This window comes from Talpa europaea (genome assembly GCF_964194135.1).
Source record: "Talpa europaea genome assembly, chromosome: 11".
Lineage (NCBI taxonomy): Eukaryota > Metazoa > Chordata > Mammalia > Eulipotyphla > Talpidae > Talpa > Talpa europaea.
The window spans coordinates 70,749,653-70,763,124 of NC_140078.1; the positions used below are offsets into that span (position 1 = coordinate 70,749,653).

Sequence of the window (13,472 nt, forward strand, 5' to 3'; positions counted from 1 at the left end):
ATGCAGAAGATGCTCAACAAGAGTTTCCTGAATATGTGGATAAAATTTTACTTTGAACTCCTTCTACTTTTTTTAAAAAAAAAGATTATTTATTGGGCCTCCCTGGTGGTGCAGTGGTTGAGTGCTGGGCTGCGAAGCCACCAGCGAGGGCCCCACATGGCGGGCAGACCTCTCGTGCCGCGCCCGCTGCTCCCCTCAGCAGTGTACTTCGTCAGTCTGCCTGTTCTGTTCCCGCTCTGGCTCTGGTGAATTTTCTCGCCCTCCCGTGCTTCTGACTGTGCCCAGTGCTTGTATAAATAAATAAATAAATCTTTAAAAAAAAAAAAAGATTTATTTATTTATGCATACAAGAGCTGGGGTATAGGCCAGAGGTGCAGGCAGTGAGAGGACTCAATACAGAGTGGACAACAGAACAGGCAGATTAACTGAAATACACTGCTGAGGGGAGCAGCAGGCGAGACAGGAGAGGTCTGCTGCGCCATGTGGGTTAACTCCCTGGTCGGGGATCGAACTCATGCTGCAGTAGCTATGGATTGCTTCATAGTGCTGACGCTTAACCCCTTGCACCACCAAGGAGACCCCTCCTTCTACTTCTTTTTTTTTTTTTTAAAGGGAGTTTATTACAGACTCGAGTCCGCGCTCATGGCACCTACCAACGCATCACATTGGCAGATATCGAGAGCCCCGAACAAAGGAAGCAGGGTTTTTTTGTTGTTTGTTTGTTTGTTTTTTTAAAGATTTATTTATTTATTTACACAAGCACTGGGTACAGTGAGAGGCACGGGAGGGTGAGAGAATTCACCAGAGCCAGGGCGGAGAGCAGAACAGACAGAATGATGAAGTACACTGCTGAGGGGAGCAGCGGGCGGCGGGAGAGGTCTGCACGCCATGTGGGACCCTCGCCGGGCTGCCGGGGATCGAACCAGTGCTGCAGAGGCCGCGGGCAGCCTCGCAACCCAACGCTCAACCACTGCACCACCGGGGAGGCCCCCTCCTTCCACTTCTAAGTAGAATTTAATTGTAGAAATATAAAAAGTATAAACAACCCTTGTTACCTACTTGCAAGTACTGCATGCAGACATGTATTGAATGTACGGCAGGACTGCAGGGAAATTTCCTTACCTCCCTTTCTTCCCAAGCATCCAATGCCTTATTGGTTCTTCCAGCATTCTTGGGAGAGACAGTTCCATCTCCAAGCCAGAATCACTGGAGAACTTGGGCTTCTCTGAGTACAGGGGGCAGTCCCAGATTGGGGGGTGGTGGGGTGGGGGGTAAAGGGAGGCTGTAATCTTTGTGAGAGCTCATCAACAGGCTATCGAGGCTCTTTGCTTTCATCAACAGTTGGGATCCTGAAGCCAACCCTTCTATTTCTCCTCAGGGAAAATCTCTTCTTCACATATAGCTGTGACAGTGGCCCCTACCCATGTCAAGAACAGCCAGGACTCACACTCTAAGCAGTTCTGGATTTGATCCCAGGGGTGAGTAAAAGTCCCTCGGAGACTCCCAATGTGCCTCCATGTGATTCCCCTGATGGCATGGAGTAGGGGTATTAGGTAAAGGGTGTCTGCTAGAGCAAGGTTCTCTTCAGAACCCTATATGCCCATAAGAGCAAAGAATAGGAAGGAGGGATCAGAGCAGTCCTGTGACTGGCCTGAGTCCCAAGGTGCAGCACACATGAATCAAGCAGAAGGCTAACCCGCTCCATCCCACGGGCACAGCTGACCAGAACCTAAAGTATAAGGCACACGGGCTGAGAGAATGTCAGGGGCCAACAAATCCTCACTAGAAACAAAATCTGCAAAGCAGGAGACAACACATTCCACCTCCATTACCACAGCAGATTTTGGGAGGGCAGGGTCCCAGTTCATCCCCCAGCTAAGACCAGTTTCTACCATTGTACTGGTGAATAGGTAGTAAAGAGCCCTGCAGGAAAGGAACACTGATACAAATGCAGTATCAACACCTGCAATGCATGTCCCTGGCACCAACTGAGAGGCCTGGGACAGAAGACCCCACCGCTAGATTTTCCACCATGTCCCAGCATACCAGGAGAGCCTCGAGTCCTAAAGTGACACTGGGCCCTTGCTGCAGGCACGCAGGTCTCAGCCACCATTTCACCATTTAAAACTGTGATTTCTGAGCAGGAAAAATGTGCAAGTTTATGCAGGTGGAGAGAGGAATAAGTGTGTAAAACATCTACAAGCATGCTTGTGATGAAGCAGGCATTCAGGAATAGTAGTTATAACTGTTTTGCCATAGCCAGCTCCAATTTATTTTATATAGGCTAGAGACCCCAGGAACAGATTCCCCCCAAATAGCCCATACATGGCAAGGTCTGTCCCTCCCCACCTCCATCACTAACAAGAGAAGGGGCCCCATTTTAGACACACAGGATTAATGACAAGAGAGAGGATTTATTGGAGCCCAAATCCTGTCTCCTAGCAGCCCTCCTCCTTACATATGCACGGAGAGCGCCCCAAAACTGAGGTAGAAAAGCATGACCCTGGAACCTCTGAAAGTTTTGTCTTCTGAAACTCATATCCTAACCAACTCAAAGGAGAAAAACTTTAGGAAAAGAACAGGAAAGTGACCCAGTGCACTGTTCCTTGCTTACCACACTCATGCAAATTCTGGCTCTACATTGACTGAACTCCCAGTTCTTCCTGTCAAAAGCCCTCAACATATTCTTTTTTAAAAACCTAAAATTGGGGCCTCTCTGGTGGTACAAGGGGTTAAGGTGCAACCTGTGAAGCTGTGCGCAGCCACTACAGCATGAGTTCAATTCCCCGGCCGGCCGGGGAGGTGACCCACATGGAGCAGTAGAACTCTCCTGACTCTCCCGCTGCTCCCCTCAGCAGTGAGTTTCAGTTAGTCTGCCTGTTCTTTTCCCCACTCTGTCTCTGGTAGATCCTCTCACCCCCTGCATCTCTGGCCTCTACCCCAGTTCTTGTATGCATAGATGGATAAATCTTTAAAAAAAAACAAAAACAAAAACCTAAAGTTGGGGCCTCCCTGGTGGCGCAAAGGGTTAAGGAGCAACCTGTGAAGCTGTGCGCAGCCACTACAGCATGAGTTCAATTCCCCGGCTGGCCAGGGAACAACCCACATGGCGCAGCAGACCTCTCCTGACTCGCCTGCTGCTCCCCTCAGCAGTGTATTTCAGTCAATCTGCCTGTTCTTTCTCCACTCTGTCTCTGTGGATCCTCTCACCGCCCACACCTCTGGCCTGTATCCCTGTTCTTGTATGCATAAATAAATAAACCTTTAAAAAAATAAAATAAAAAATAAAAACCTAAAATTTTCTGGCCAAAAGAATTAAATTTGAATCTGAATGGCTTCTAGATATAATTCCCAGTTTATGGGTAAACAGAGGACAGAGGAATATCTTAAATGACACCAGAGGGATACAATCGCATAATCCAGAAAACGAAATACCTTAGGACAAATGATACCCTTTCCAATCATAAATGACTAGAGGAAAACAGAAGGAAGCTATAGTTTTAAAGAAATGGAAGAGATACATCAAACAAATTAAATGCATTAGATTACAGTTCCAACAAACCAACTGTGAAAATAAATTCCTAAGATAATCATAAAAATTGATTTTTGCTGAGATTAAACAGGGATTGTTAGGGCCTCCCTGGTGGCGCAAAGGTTGAGTGCTGGGTTGCGAAGCTGCCCGCAGCCTCTGCAGCGCTAGTTCGATCCCCAGCTGCTCCCGGCCAGGAGGGTCCCGCATGGCGCACAGACCTCTCCTGCCGCCTGCTGCTCCCCTCAGCAGTGTACTTCGGTCCTTCTGCCTGCTCTGCTCCCCGCCCTGGCTCTGGTGAATTCTCTCACCCTCCCGCGCTTCTGACTGTACCCAGTGCTTGTATAAATAAATAAATAAATAAATCTTAGGAAAAAAAAAAATAATTCTTAAAAAAAAAAAAAACAGGGATTGTTAGTCTGCTTGGATGTGACTATGATGCTGCGGTAACACACAAAGGCCTTATTTTGTGGAAATACATAATGAAATATTGATAATACATTGGGCTATCTGGAAGTTGCTTCCAGGAGGGAAAGTGAGGGAGATAAACTTGGTCAGTCAAGAGTTGATGATGGCTGTGAATGAACAATGGGAACACAGGGGTTTGTTAGCTTATTCTCTTTGCTCTAATGTACATTTGAAGTTTTCTATAACACTTTTTAAAGATAGCCTTTCTCTCCCCTAATATCTCCACACTTTTTAAAATCAGCAGCATATTATCAATGTGAATAATACTGGGAACAACTATATTATCATAACCACCTCTCCCTGACACGGTACAAAAATGGCTGCCTGCTTTGAGTGAAATTTAGATATCATCACCACTCAGAAGTTAGATGACTTAATGCAAACCCCATGACATGTCCTCCATGAGAATCCTGCCACCAGGGCCAACGTGATCTCTAAATGGTAAAGGACCATTGACCATTATTTCCAAACCTAGCAATTGTGTCCTTTCATTTTATCCTTACAAATTAGTCTCAGATTTTTCCAGACTCTGGTTGTTAGCTGACATATTATAACAAGTCTGGTTAATTGCAGACCAGAGATACTGCACCTGACCAACCCACTTCGAGAAAGGAACTCGGGGTGTGGCTCTCAGAGCAGCCCTCCCCACCTTCCCACAAATGAGCAGGTACTCTGTGTCCAGCTGTCTTTGGCTCACAATGTCTCCATGGCATATGGGCTGGAAGTGAGCAAGAGGCAACCTCAACCTTGATCAGAGATTTCGAAGGGTAATAAAGAGATGCCTCCTCCAGTTCATCCCACCTCTCCTCCATACTCCTGAACTCGGTCCCATTCTGCTCACTCTCTCTACGTGTTTAGGCCACACCCATATGCCATTTCTGCCTTTCTCTACCTCTCACCACTATTTTTCCAGCATGCCTTTTGAAGCCTGGCTCTGCCTCTCTTCTAACTTGACACTGCTTCTATAAGTACTGCCTATTTGACACTTCTCAGCACTGAACTGCCCACAGTGTTGCTCATAGAATCCTTCAATGATTTGTCTCTTCCAGAGATGTCTGATCAACCAGACTGCAAAGTACTAGAGAACAGGGAGCACTGGATGCCCTTTCAGATCCTACACAAAGTCCAGCCTAGAGCCTATTTTTGGTACTGATAAATACACCTTGGCTGATTGACTGAAGATGAATTTGCAAATGTCAAAATACGTGCAAAGCACAAGACTGGTGTAGATGAGACAGTCTGCCACTGATCTACATGGCTGCTTTGTGCAATTTTTTAATTAAAGGTGCTTCCTGGGCTGATAAAATTTCATCTTGAACTGGTGGTTTGGCATGGGTAAAACCTTATCGACTTGAGCACTTCACTGCATACCTCTGTAAAAACAGGTAACTGTATCCATGACTGTATACATGAATGAAAGGTTTCCCTTCCTTTAGGAAGACGCAACTCACACAGTTTGGATAGTGGAGCCTGGGGCAGCGTTCAGCCTTCCCTAATCTTCTACTAAGTAGAACCTATATAACTGTAAATACACCCCTTAGACCAGAAGCAGAGAGCCCCGCCTTGTAGAACTCTCCAATGTCCATAGTGCCGAATCATCCAAAAGGGCTAAGATGTACATGGATGTGGTGGTGCTGCTACTCATGGAATTCAGGTCAGGCTCTTCAGCCACAAATGCTGTAGCCACCCCCTCACAGAGCCCAAGTGAGCTGAGTATGAGCAGGAAAAGACTAATTCAGCCTGGGGTGACAAGGGGTAATATGGCAACAGGAAAGAGTCAGGATTCAGCTTCCCCAAAATCTTAATTCTGTTTCCCTCTGGGGTTAGTAAAATGATCTTCCCCCTTACCTCACCTTCCACCTACCTCTATGAGGTTTCCAACTGCTCCCAAATTCACAAGCTTGCTGGAAACTGAGCTAATGCTCTTTCCCTGAATGCCCAGAAGCACATGCCACAGGGTTTTTTCTCCATCAATGGGCCAATCTGTTCAGCGGCATCTCAGAACAGAACATGCTAAATTTGGCATCAGGTACCTGAGACGCTCTGGTGAGAGGAAGCAGAAACCATTCTGATGCTGAAGGAAAGGTAAGCCATGGAGGTGCTGCTCAGCTGAAATGCTGTGACAAACTGAGCTTCAGCTTAGAAGAGTAAATTCCCCTAGTCCTGAGCTTTAGGGACAAACAGCTCACACCCTGAGCCTGACAGCCACAGGACCTTGGCGCCACAGGCCCATTTGTGAGCCTTACCCACAGCCAGGAGAGAGATTATGTGACTGCTGATCCAGCAGGAGCCATGGTTCCTCTAACCCATGCTGGGGGTTAGCCCTGTAGCAAAACTCAGATAGAGGGAAGTGAAACAGTAAAAAGGAACACGAGCAAGAGACACCATCCTCCTTTCCGTCCTTATAAAATTTCACATTCTGGGCTCTACATCAGACCAATGATGAGCAGAGTAGCCTGTTTGGTTACCAGAAGAGAAATGTCAAATTCCCCATCTAGAGAGCTCTCCAAACAAGGGTTTTTTCCATTCAGCTATGGATGCTTTCCCCATGGAGGGAGGGCTCTAAAGCCTGGATGAGCCTCCTTCAAGCTAAAACTCAAACAGCAGTTCAACACACAGCAAAATGGACGGTATTTTCAGTGTTAAGAACTGTGTGCTATCTAACTGCATTACTGTAATAGCTAATGTAAAATGGACAAATTCCACCTCTAAAAGGGATGCTCACTGGCTGGCCTGTTTGCGGTAGGTTTCAGGGTACTAAAAGCTGTTCATTACTATTAGCTGTCAAAAAAATTACTTCTGAGGAGATAAACACATCAGAGGCATAGTTGGGCAGCTGAAAAATAAAAAATTATGCTCTCTTACAACTGGTGAGCTCCCACACCAAGGCATCATTATCAGCAGACTCACACGAAGACATAAGCACTCCTGGTTTTGCTACTCCCCAGGCATATCTGGCGTAAAGATAATACCTTCATTTTATTCTGTTGTCTCTTGGTAGCTTTCCTGAGTTTTTGGTCTACTGGTTTATTACATATTGGTATTCTCTTCCACTGCATTCAGAACCACTTGACTTTTTTAGAAACTAGGTTGGCATAAATTCTAAACAAACTGTCTTCACAGTATTTGGTCATTCATGTTCTAGTTGAAGTAGTCTGTGTGGATTTCACGCTTTCCACTGGCTTGAGGTGGTAATAAAAATCATAAGACAATAGGAACATATCCGGTGCCAGATGATTCGACACCATTTTTACTTCACCCCAAAGTGTTTTTACTAAACCTTGGTGAAAGCACATGACCTGTTAGTATCGCTGAGCTTAAATAACTACCTTTTGGTGTCCAGAGGCATTTTCCTCCCTCCCAAGATGGTTACGGTTACTAAATACCTGAGGACAGCACATGACCAAGTTCATGGTTCAACAATTTCTATGTCTCTCTGCTCCTCACAGTGACAATTATCTTTCCTGACAGCCACTCCCATTGTGCTCTTTCCTCGACCCAACACAATGGACACATGCAGACAGAGTGGACGTTTTCCATCCCACTATTTCCCAGTGCAGAGGGAACAGAGTGAGGTTACATAAGCCCCTCCTGAGTCCAGCTTTGGGGGGAAGAGAATTTGGGGTTCGTGACGGAGTCATGGTCTGTAGGCCCCAGCTGACCCTGCGCTCACCACCCTGCCTTGCCAAGACAGGGAGGTCGGAAAGGGAGGGTCACTTGGCAGGACCACTTAGTTCACCCCAAGGTGGATGCATTCAAAGTGCGCCCAGACTCCGACCTAGCTGTCCAACCAGACCGTGGACGGCGGGCCCTGGCCCCGGCCTCAGACTGCAGCTCCCCGCCCCCCACCCCCACCCCGGGGGCCGCGACGCGCGCTTACCTGCCCGGGCCGGGGCCGCCAGGGCCGGGGCCAGGGCCCGCGCCGGGGCCGGGTGGTCCCGCAGGCACCCGAGCCGCGCCCGCCGCGGGGAGCTGTCCGCCGCCGCCCGGTGCTGAAGGCGGCTTCCCAGCGCCGGGGCCCAAGCCCGGACCCGGGCCTCCGGGCGGCAGCGGCCCATCGCCAGCGCCACCCTCCAAGCTGGCCTCGTTGCCCATGACGGGCAGGAGGGCGGGCGGGGTTGGGGTAGTGCTGGGCCCGGGCCGGCGGCTCCCGGGCGGCTGCTCACACGCTCGCCGCCGCCATCTCCCAGCTCAGCTCGCGCCTCCGCCTGCCGCTGCGCATGCGCACAGGCGTCCCGCGCGCCCCTTCCCTGCACATGCTCCCCCCAACACCACCACCCCTCACGCGCGCTCCCGCCTGCCCGAGAGGACGCGTGTCCAAGAGCTCGCGGCGGGGTCGCCGGGAAACTGCCACCAGAGCGAGCGCATGCGCTTTTGGGGACCAACGCAGCCGGCGTGTTACCTGGAGCCCCGCAGGAGTTGGCGGGAGCGTGAGAAGAGGCCGGAAAAGGGGGGTGGAGGTGTCACACCGTGCCTTCCTCTGGATTCAGTGGCGCTTCCTGTCCTGGGGAGCTTGGAAGGGCGGGGCGGGCGGGCGGGGGGTGCCCTCCTTCGTGTAACCTCAGTACGTTAGTTGGTAGGCTTCTTAGGGACAGGCCTCTGAGAGGAACCACTCCAGTGTGACCTGAAAGGATATTTAGGAGTCGAAAAGGTAAACGAACAGGGGTCTTCAGAGGTGCAAAGTCATGGAAGTGTTACGGAGCAACCCCCATATAAAACGGGTTGCCTGGCTGTGGGTCCTCACCAGTGTCTTTTGGCTTTGGTCTGGAGTGGGGGTGGAGTCCACAAAGCCTGTATGCAATTAGCTTTAGGACATCCTTTTCCCCTAACAGAAGGATGTAGAAAGAGGATACTGGGTGATGAGGCCGGACTGTGACAGTCTCCAAGGCCAGCTAAGGAGTGAATATCCAGATGGCAATGGAAACCATCTGGAATTCATGGTGAGTCCTGGTCCCACCGGACAAGAGCCCCAGGAAGCCTACCTGGAAAAGATGGAGGGTGTGTCAGGGCTGCCCTGAAGCCAGCTGGATGTTAGCCTCAGCAGGCCTTGGGACAGTGACCTTGGGGATGGAAGAAGATCTTGAGCTATGGCTCCCAGGGACTGTCTAGGTGAGGGGCTGCAGGCCACCTCTCATTAATCTGAGAGCTCACCAAACTAGCTTTCCATTACCACATTTTTACAGTGTTTGCATATTACTCAGTGATCTGCCTCATGGCTTCTCACATAAGCCTGTGCTTTCCTGAGGGAGAACACTTCCTAGAAGAGCCAGACTATATTCCAAACAATTCCTGGCTTCATAAATCATGGCTGTGTACTTGAGTACACTTGGACCTATTTTACAAACCCATTTAATTCTCCTAACAATGAAGAATGCATCAGATGGGGTGTCATAAGTTCTGACCTGACCTGGAATAATCCAGGGATCAGTGAGCACTGATAGCCAGCCTGATGGACCGACCCTGGCTGAGTCTTCTATACACTCCAAATTGCTCCTTCCAGCCTCTGGGAAGGAGTTTCCATGAAGTCTGACCTGGCGGGCACTCCCTGGGTTGATGAGAGCCTCTCCACCTGTCATGATGTCCTTGCTATTTCCTCCTGTGCTGCAGGATGTTTTTATCAGCTTCCTGAGTGTCTGGTGATTACAGGTGCACATCTAGGCTCCACAAGGATCTGCATCTCAGCACCGTACCTTCCCAGATGGAAACTAGGCGACTGCCACGGGCTCACCAAGCCTCCATTGCCTAGCCTGCAAAGTTATGATAACACTAGCCCTTCTAACATAGGGGGTTGTGAGGGTGACGTGCTGATCTAAGTAAAACAAGGGCAAGTACCTGGCATACACATGACCAACTCTTATTGTCTCTAGTGAGTGGTCTGGGCTCAGAGGGTTGGTGCCGCACCTTTTCTCCTAGAGAGGAACATGAATATAGGCAATATAGGCAAGCTAATGACCTGATCTTAGCCCCACCCAGACTCTCTGGCTTCACAGACACAACAGTCAGGTGTGAGTTGGGCTACTTGGAGAGAAGGATGTTTGTTTTCTGTTTTTGTAAAAGTCATGGGAGCTGCGGCTTTCTGCAGATTTAAATCAACATGTTCCTGGTTCCTATGGGGGTAATTAGCCCTACCCAGCCACCAAGCCTGGGGAGTTGCCCTTCACAGAGCAAATTCCTGCCTGTTAGCTGACCCCCAGAGTCTCTGCTGCCTTGGTGCAGACCCAAAGGACAGCACAGTGGACTCAGGAGGACCAGGAAGTATGGGTGAACGGCGCCTCTGCCTTCCTTTCAAATTCTCAGTTCCATGTCTTCTGAGAAAAAAGTCCCCAGGAATATGCCTGCCCTACCCGCATCCAGTCTGGAATTCAGACTAGGGGCTCCCGCTGGCCATGGGATGGTTTTTGTCTCGGGTTGTCTGGGACTCTGATTCAGTTTTCCATTTTTATTCACTGTTCTAGGGTTGTTTTCTTCCTCTTGATCAGACTAGGGACGCCTCAACAGCAGGACCTTGTACAACTTGTCCTGTCCCCTGGGCTGGTCTTTAGCAGGACCTCAGGGACTGATGTTTGGGCTGAGTTCTCCATGGTGCTCTGAGCAGTTCCTTCATCTGCACTTCCAAAGGGCTTCATCAACCACCAGTCTTCAAGGCAACCCAGAGGAACCTTTGGTTGTAGCTCCTGCGCATTTAGGTTCTTGACTTATTAAGTACCAGGGAGGGTCCTGAGGTTGCCTTCAGAGTTTCTCCTCATTGGAGGACTCATAGATGAGACATCTACACTCACCTAGGAGAATTCACTAGCATTGACTGTTCTTTATGATAAGTAAATGAACAAATCTGCGTGCAAAACAGCTGTGTGGTATGGTTAGTACCATCCTTCCTGGATCCAGCTGCTGCCTGGCTAGGGACTGCATGGGCCTGGAGACCCAGCAGGAATTTCCCTAAATTTCACTGACTGAAGGTAATGTCTTCCCACTTGAGTGTGATATGGAGAAAGGCTGGATGAGAGAAGAAGCAATTCACATGCCAAAATAAAACTGATGGATGAACACACATCCACTTACTTTTCCAGTCTGCATTCTCAGTCACTTGTAGAAAACCAGAGGGGCAATGCAATCAGGGGTGGCCAAGAGTGGAGGGGGGGAGGGAGGGGATCCATCCAGGTGGGAAAAGGCTCAGTTAGAGCGAATTTACTGCTGGGATTTGTGGAAGTGATTAGTCATTCGAAGGAAAATCTTGGGAGAATGAAGACCTGGCAGGGCTCCAGGAGCTGCACTCAAAGGCCGGTTGGGTCATGGACAAGGCAATATGCAGATCAGCTCCAGGAAGGTGAAAACGGGCACAGTGTAGACATTGGGGCTTTCCTGCTTCCCCACTGTCCATTTCACTCTGGGCTGCTACTTTCTTCCACAGAGAGGCTCAGGGTCCAAAGATGGCGACAGGCAGGGATGAAGAAGAATGGCAAAATTTGCAAGAGGAAGTAGAGAGTGAAGAAGGATGACTGAGGGTAGTCATGGGTTACAGGGTGCCATGGGATCTGGACTTTTCCAGAGAGGCTGGGAGCTGGGAGAGCTGGCTCCTAACTAAGGGATGCCCTGAGCTCCACACTCTTCATTTCGTTCTAGTGCTGCTGAGCCCTGTCTCACCTCCCGGTGAGTATCAGTTCAGGAAACTGGCTCCCTGTCTCCACTCTTCCTCTGGGATGGGAAAATAGAACTGAAGAGGAAGGAAGGAAGAAACAGAAGGCTTTCCTCCTGGCTGAGCTTTGTTGACACCACCCACTAACATGGGGAATAAGATATTTCAGGCTGGTATGAGGTTACAGATGAGACCCATCTGTGTCCTGCACAGCAGCCCACCTGGATCGGCCTGGATGATCTTTCTTGTATATGAGGGTTTTCCACACTCACCTAGAATTCACTAGCAGACTGTTCTTGATAAGTAAATAAACAAATCTTTCAGTATGCAAAACAGCTGTGTGATATCTTTCTACTTGCAGCAAGAGTGTTGCTTCCCCATCAGAGGTCCCACCCCTCCCCCATCTGTCCTTTTTTACAAGGTAGGAACTCTTCCAGCAGCCCCTGGAAGTTTCCCATGCACTCAGTAATGGTGGGAGACAAGCCTATGGCCCTTGGTAGAGTAGGAAAAGGAAGCGAAGCTGGAAGACACAAGATTTGCTTGATGCCTTGTCTGTATAATTCCTTTCCTGTTGCAATGTACAAATCTTTACTTACAGTATGTTTTAAAAGCCACTAAAAAAAAAATCATCAGAAATGTTTACCACCAGCCTAACCCCACCGCCTATGCATTGCTCCCAAGAAAGCTAATTAAGCCCCTTTGCTATTACAGTTATGTGCTTCTGAGGGCTTGTTATGACAAGGAAAAATAAGGAAACCAGGGTTTCTCCAAGATGTAAGTATCCAAGTCAAAACATGCTATTTGCCTTGCCCTTCTACACTCCCCTAGTTAGGCCTCTGGGTTGACTTTGCCTGTTTCATTTGTGTGTGCTTGAGCTTATCCTCCTTCAGCCGCTGCATACCCAGCTCCAACTGGGTGCCAGATTCAGAGGTAGATCTTCCCTGGAGGAGCTCAGTTTGCAGAGGAAAGAGACAAACACACAAATCATTTCTCATAACCTAAAAAAAAGTGGCACTTCAATCCTATTGCCATCCTTCCCACTAGGATTTCCACTCTGTACCATACATGGAGGTGGAGGGATAGACCAGGCCCAGATGGAAAACCTGATGCCTTCTCCTAACAAGTCCACATGTCCTACCCCAGGCAACAGAAGTTTAGATATGACTTGGTCACTTCAGGGGAAGGGGTATCTTGCTCAGTCCTTCCAGCAGGTTCAGTTCCACATGTGTTCACGGAAATCCCTTAGAGGGGGCCTTCTGTGGCTCCACTACTATAAACCCAATCACATTACTGAGAATCATCCTTTACCACCAGGATTTCAGGCATGGGATGCAGCCACTCTCTTTACCGACTTTCATCTTTGTCCAGCTCAAAGTGTATAGTGATAGAGCTTGTCTGTCCCATCATCTTTCCTGACTGCCCAGGAAACTTCCAGGGACTGCTGGAAGAGTTCCAGCCCTGTAGGAGGATGGACAGAATCAGGGAGGGGAGGGGTCTTGGATGGCGAAGCAATACTCTTATGGCAAGTAGAAAGGTCCATAGCCCCTGAGGCCTCTGCCAGGATAGATGATTTCAATTCCGTTAAATAGGAATTCCAATTACATTTGAGTCCTAGGACAAGAATAACACCGTGCTAGAACCCACATATGCAGCAGAAACCAAGATCGTTGAACCTACTCTACCCTCACAGAGCTTGCACTCTCCAGGTCTGGTCATGCCTGGCTGCTGCTCAGACAGGCCCTGACCTGGAGGGCTTGGCTTCTGGCCCTCAGTGCATGACCGCTGTTCTGTCCTCTGGTGGTGGATATGGCCAAAGCACCACCAGGCCAAGCAATGAGGACT

The 13,472-nt window shown here is 49.1% G+C and overlaps 1 protein-coding gene across 1 annotated transcript in view; it reads right to left on the reverse strand.

Moving 5' to 3' along the window:
- Positions 1–8,092, reverse strand: part of BSN (bassoon presynaptic cytomatrix protein) — a gene marked incomplete at both ends in the record, with an annotated part of 82,281 nt that extends 74,189 nt beyond the window's left edge. The window contains one exon of the mRNA XM_084247199.1: positions 7,878–8,092. Within this exon, the coding sequence (XP_084103325.1) occupies positions 7,878–8,092 (215 nt within the window). The remainder of the gene's footprint in view (positions 1–7,877) is intronic.
- Positions 8,093–13,472: the final 5,380 nt, after the last annotated feature.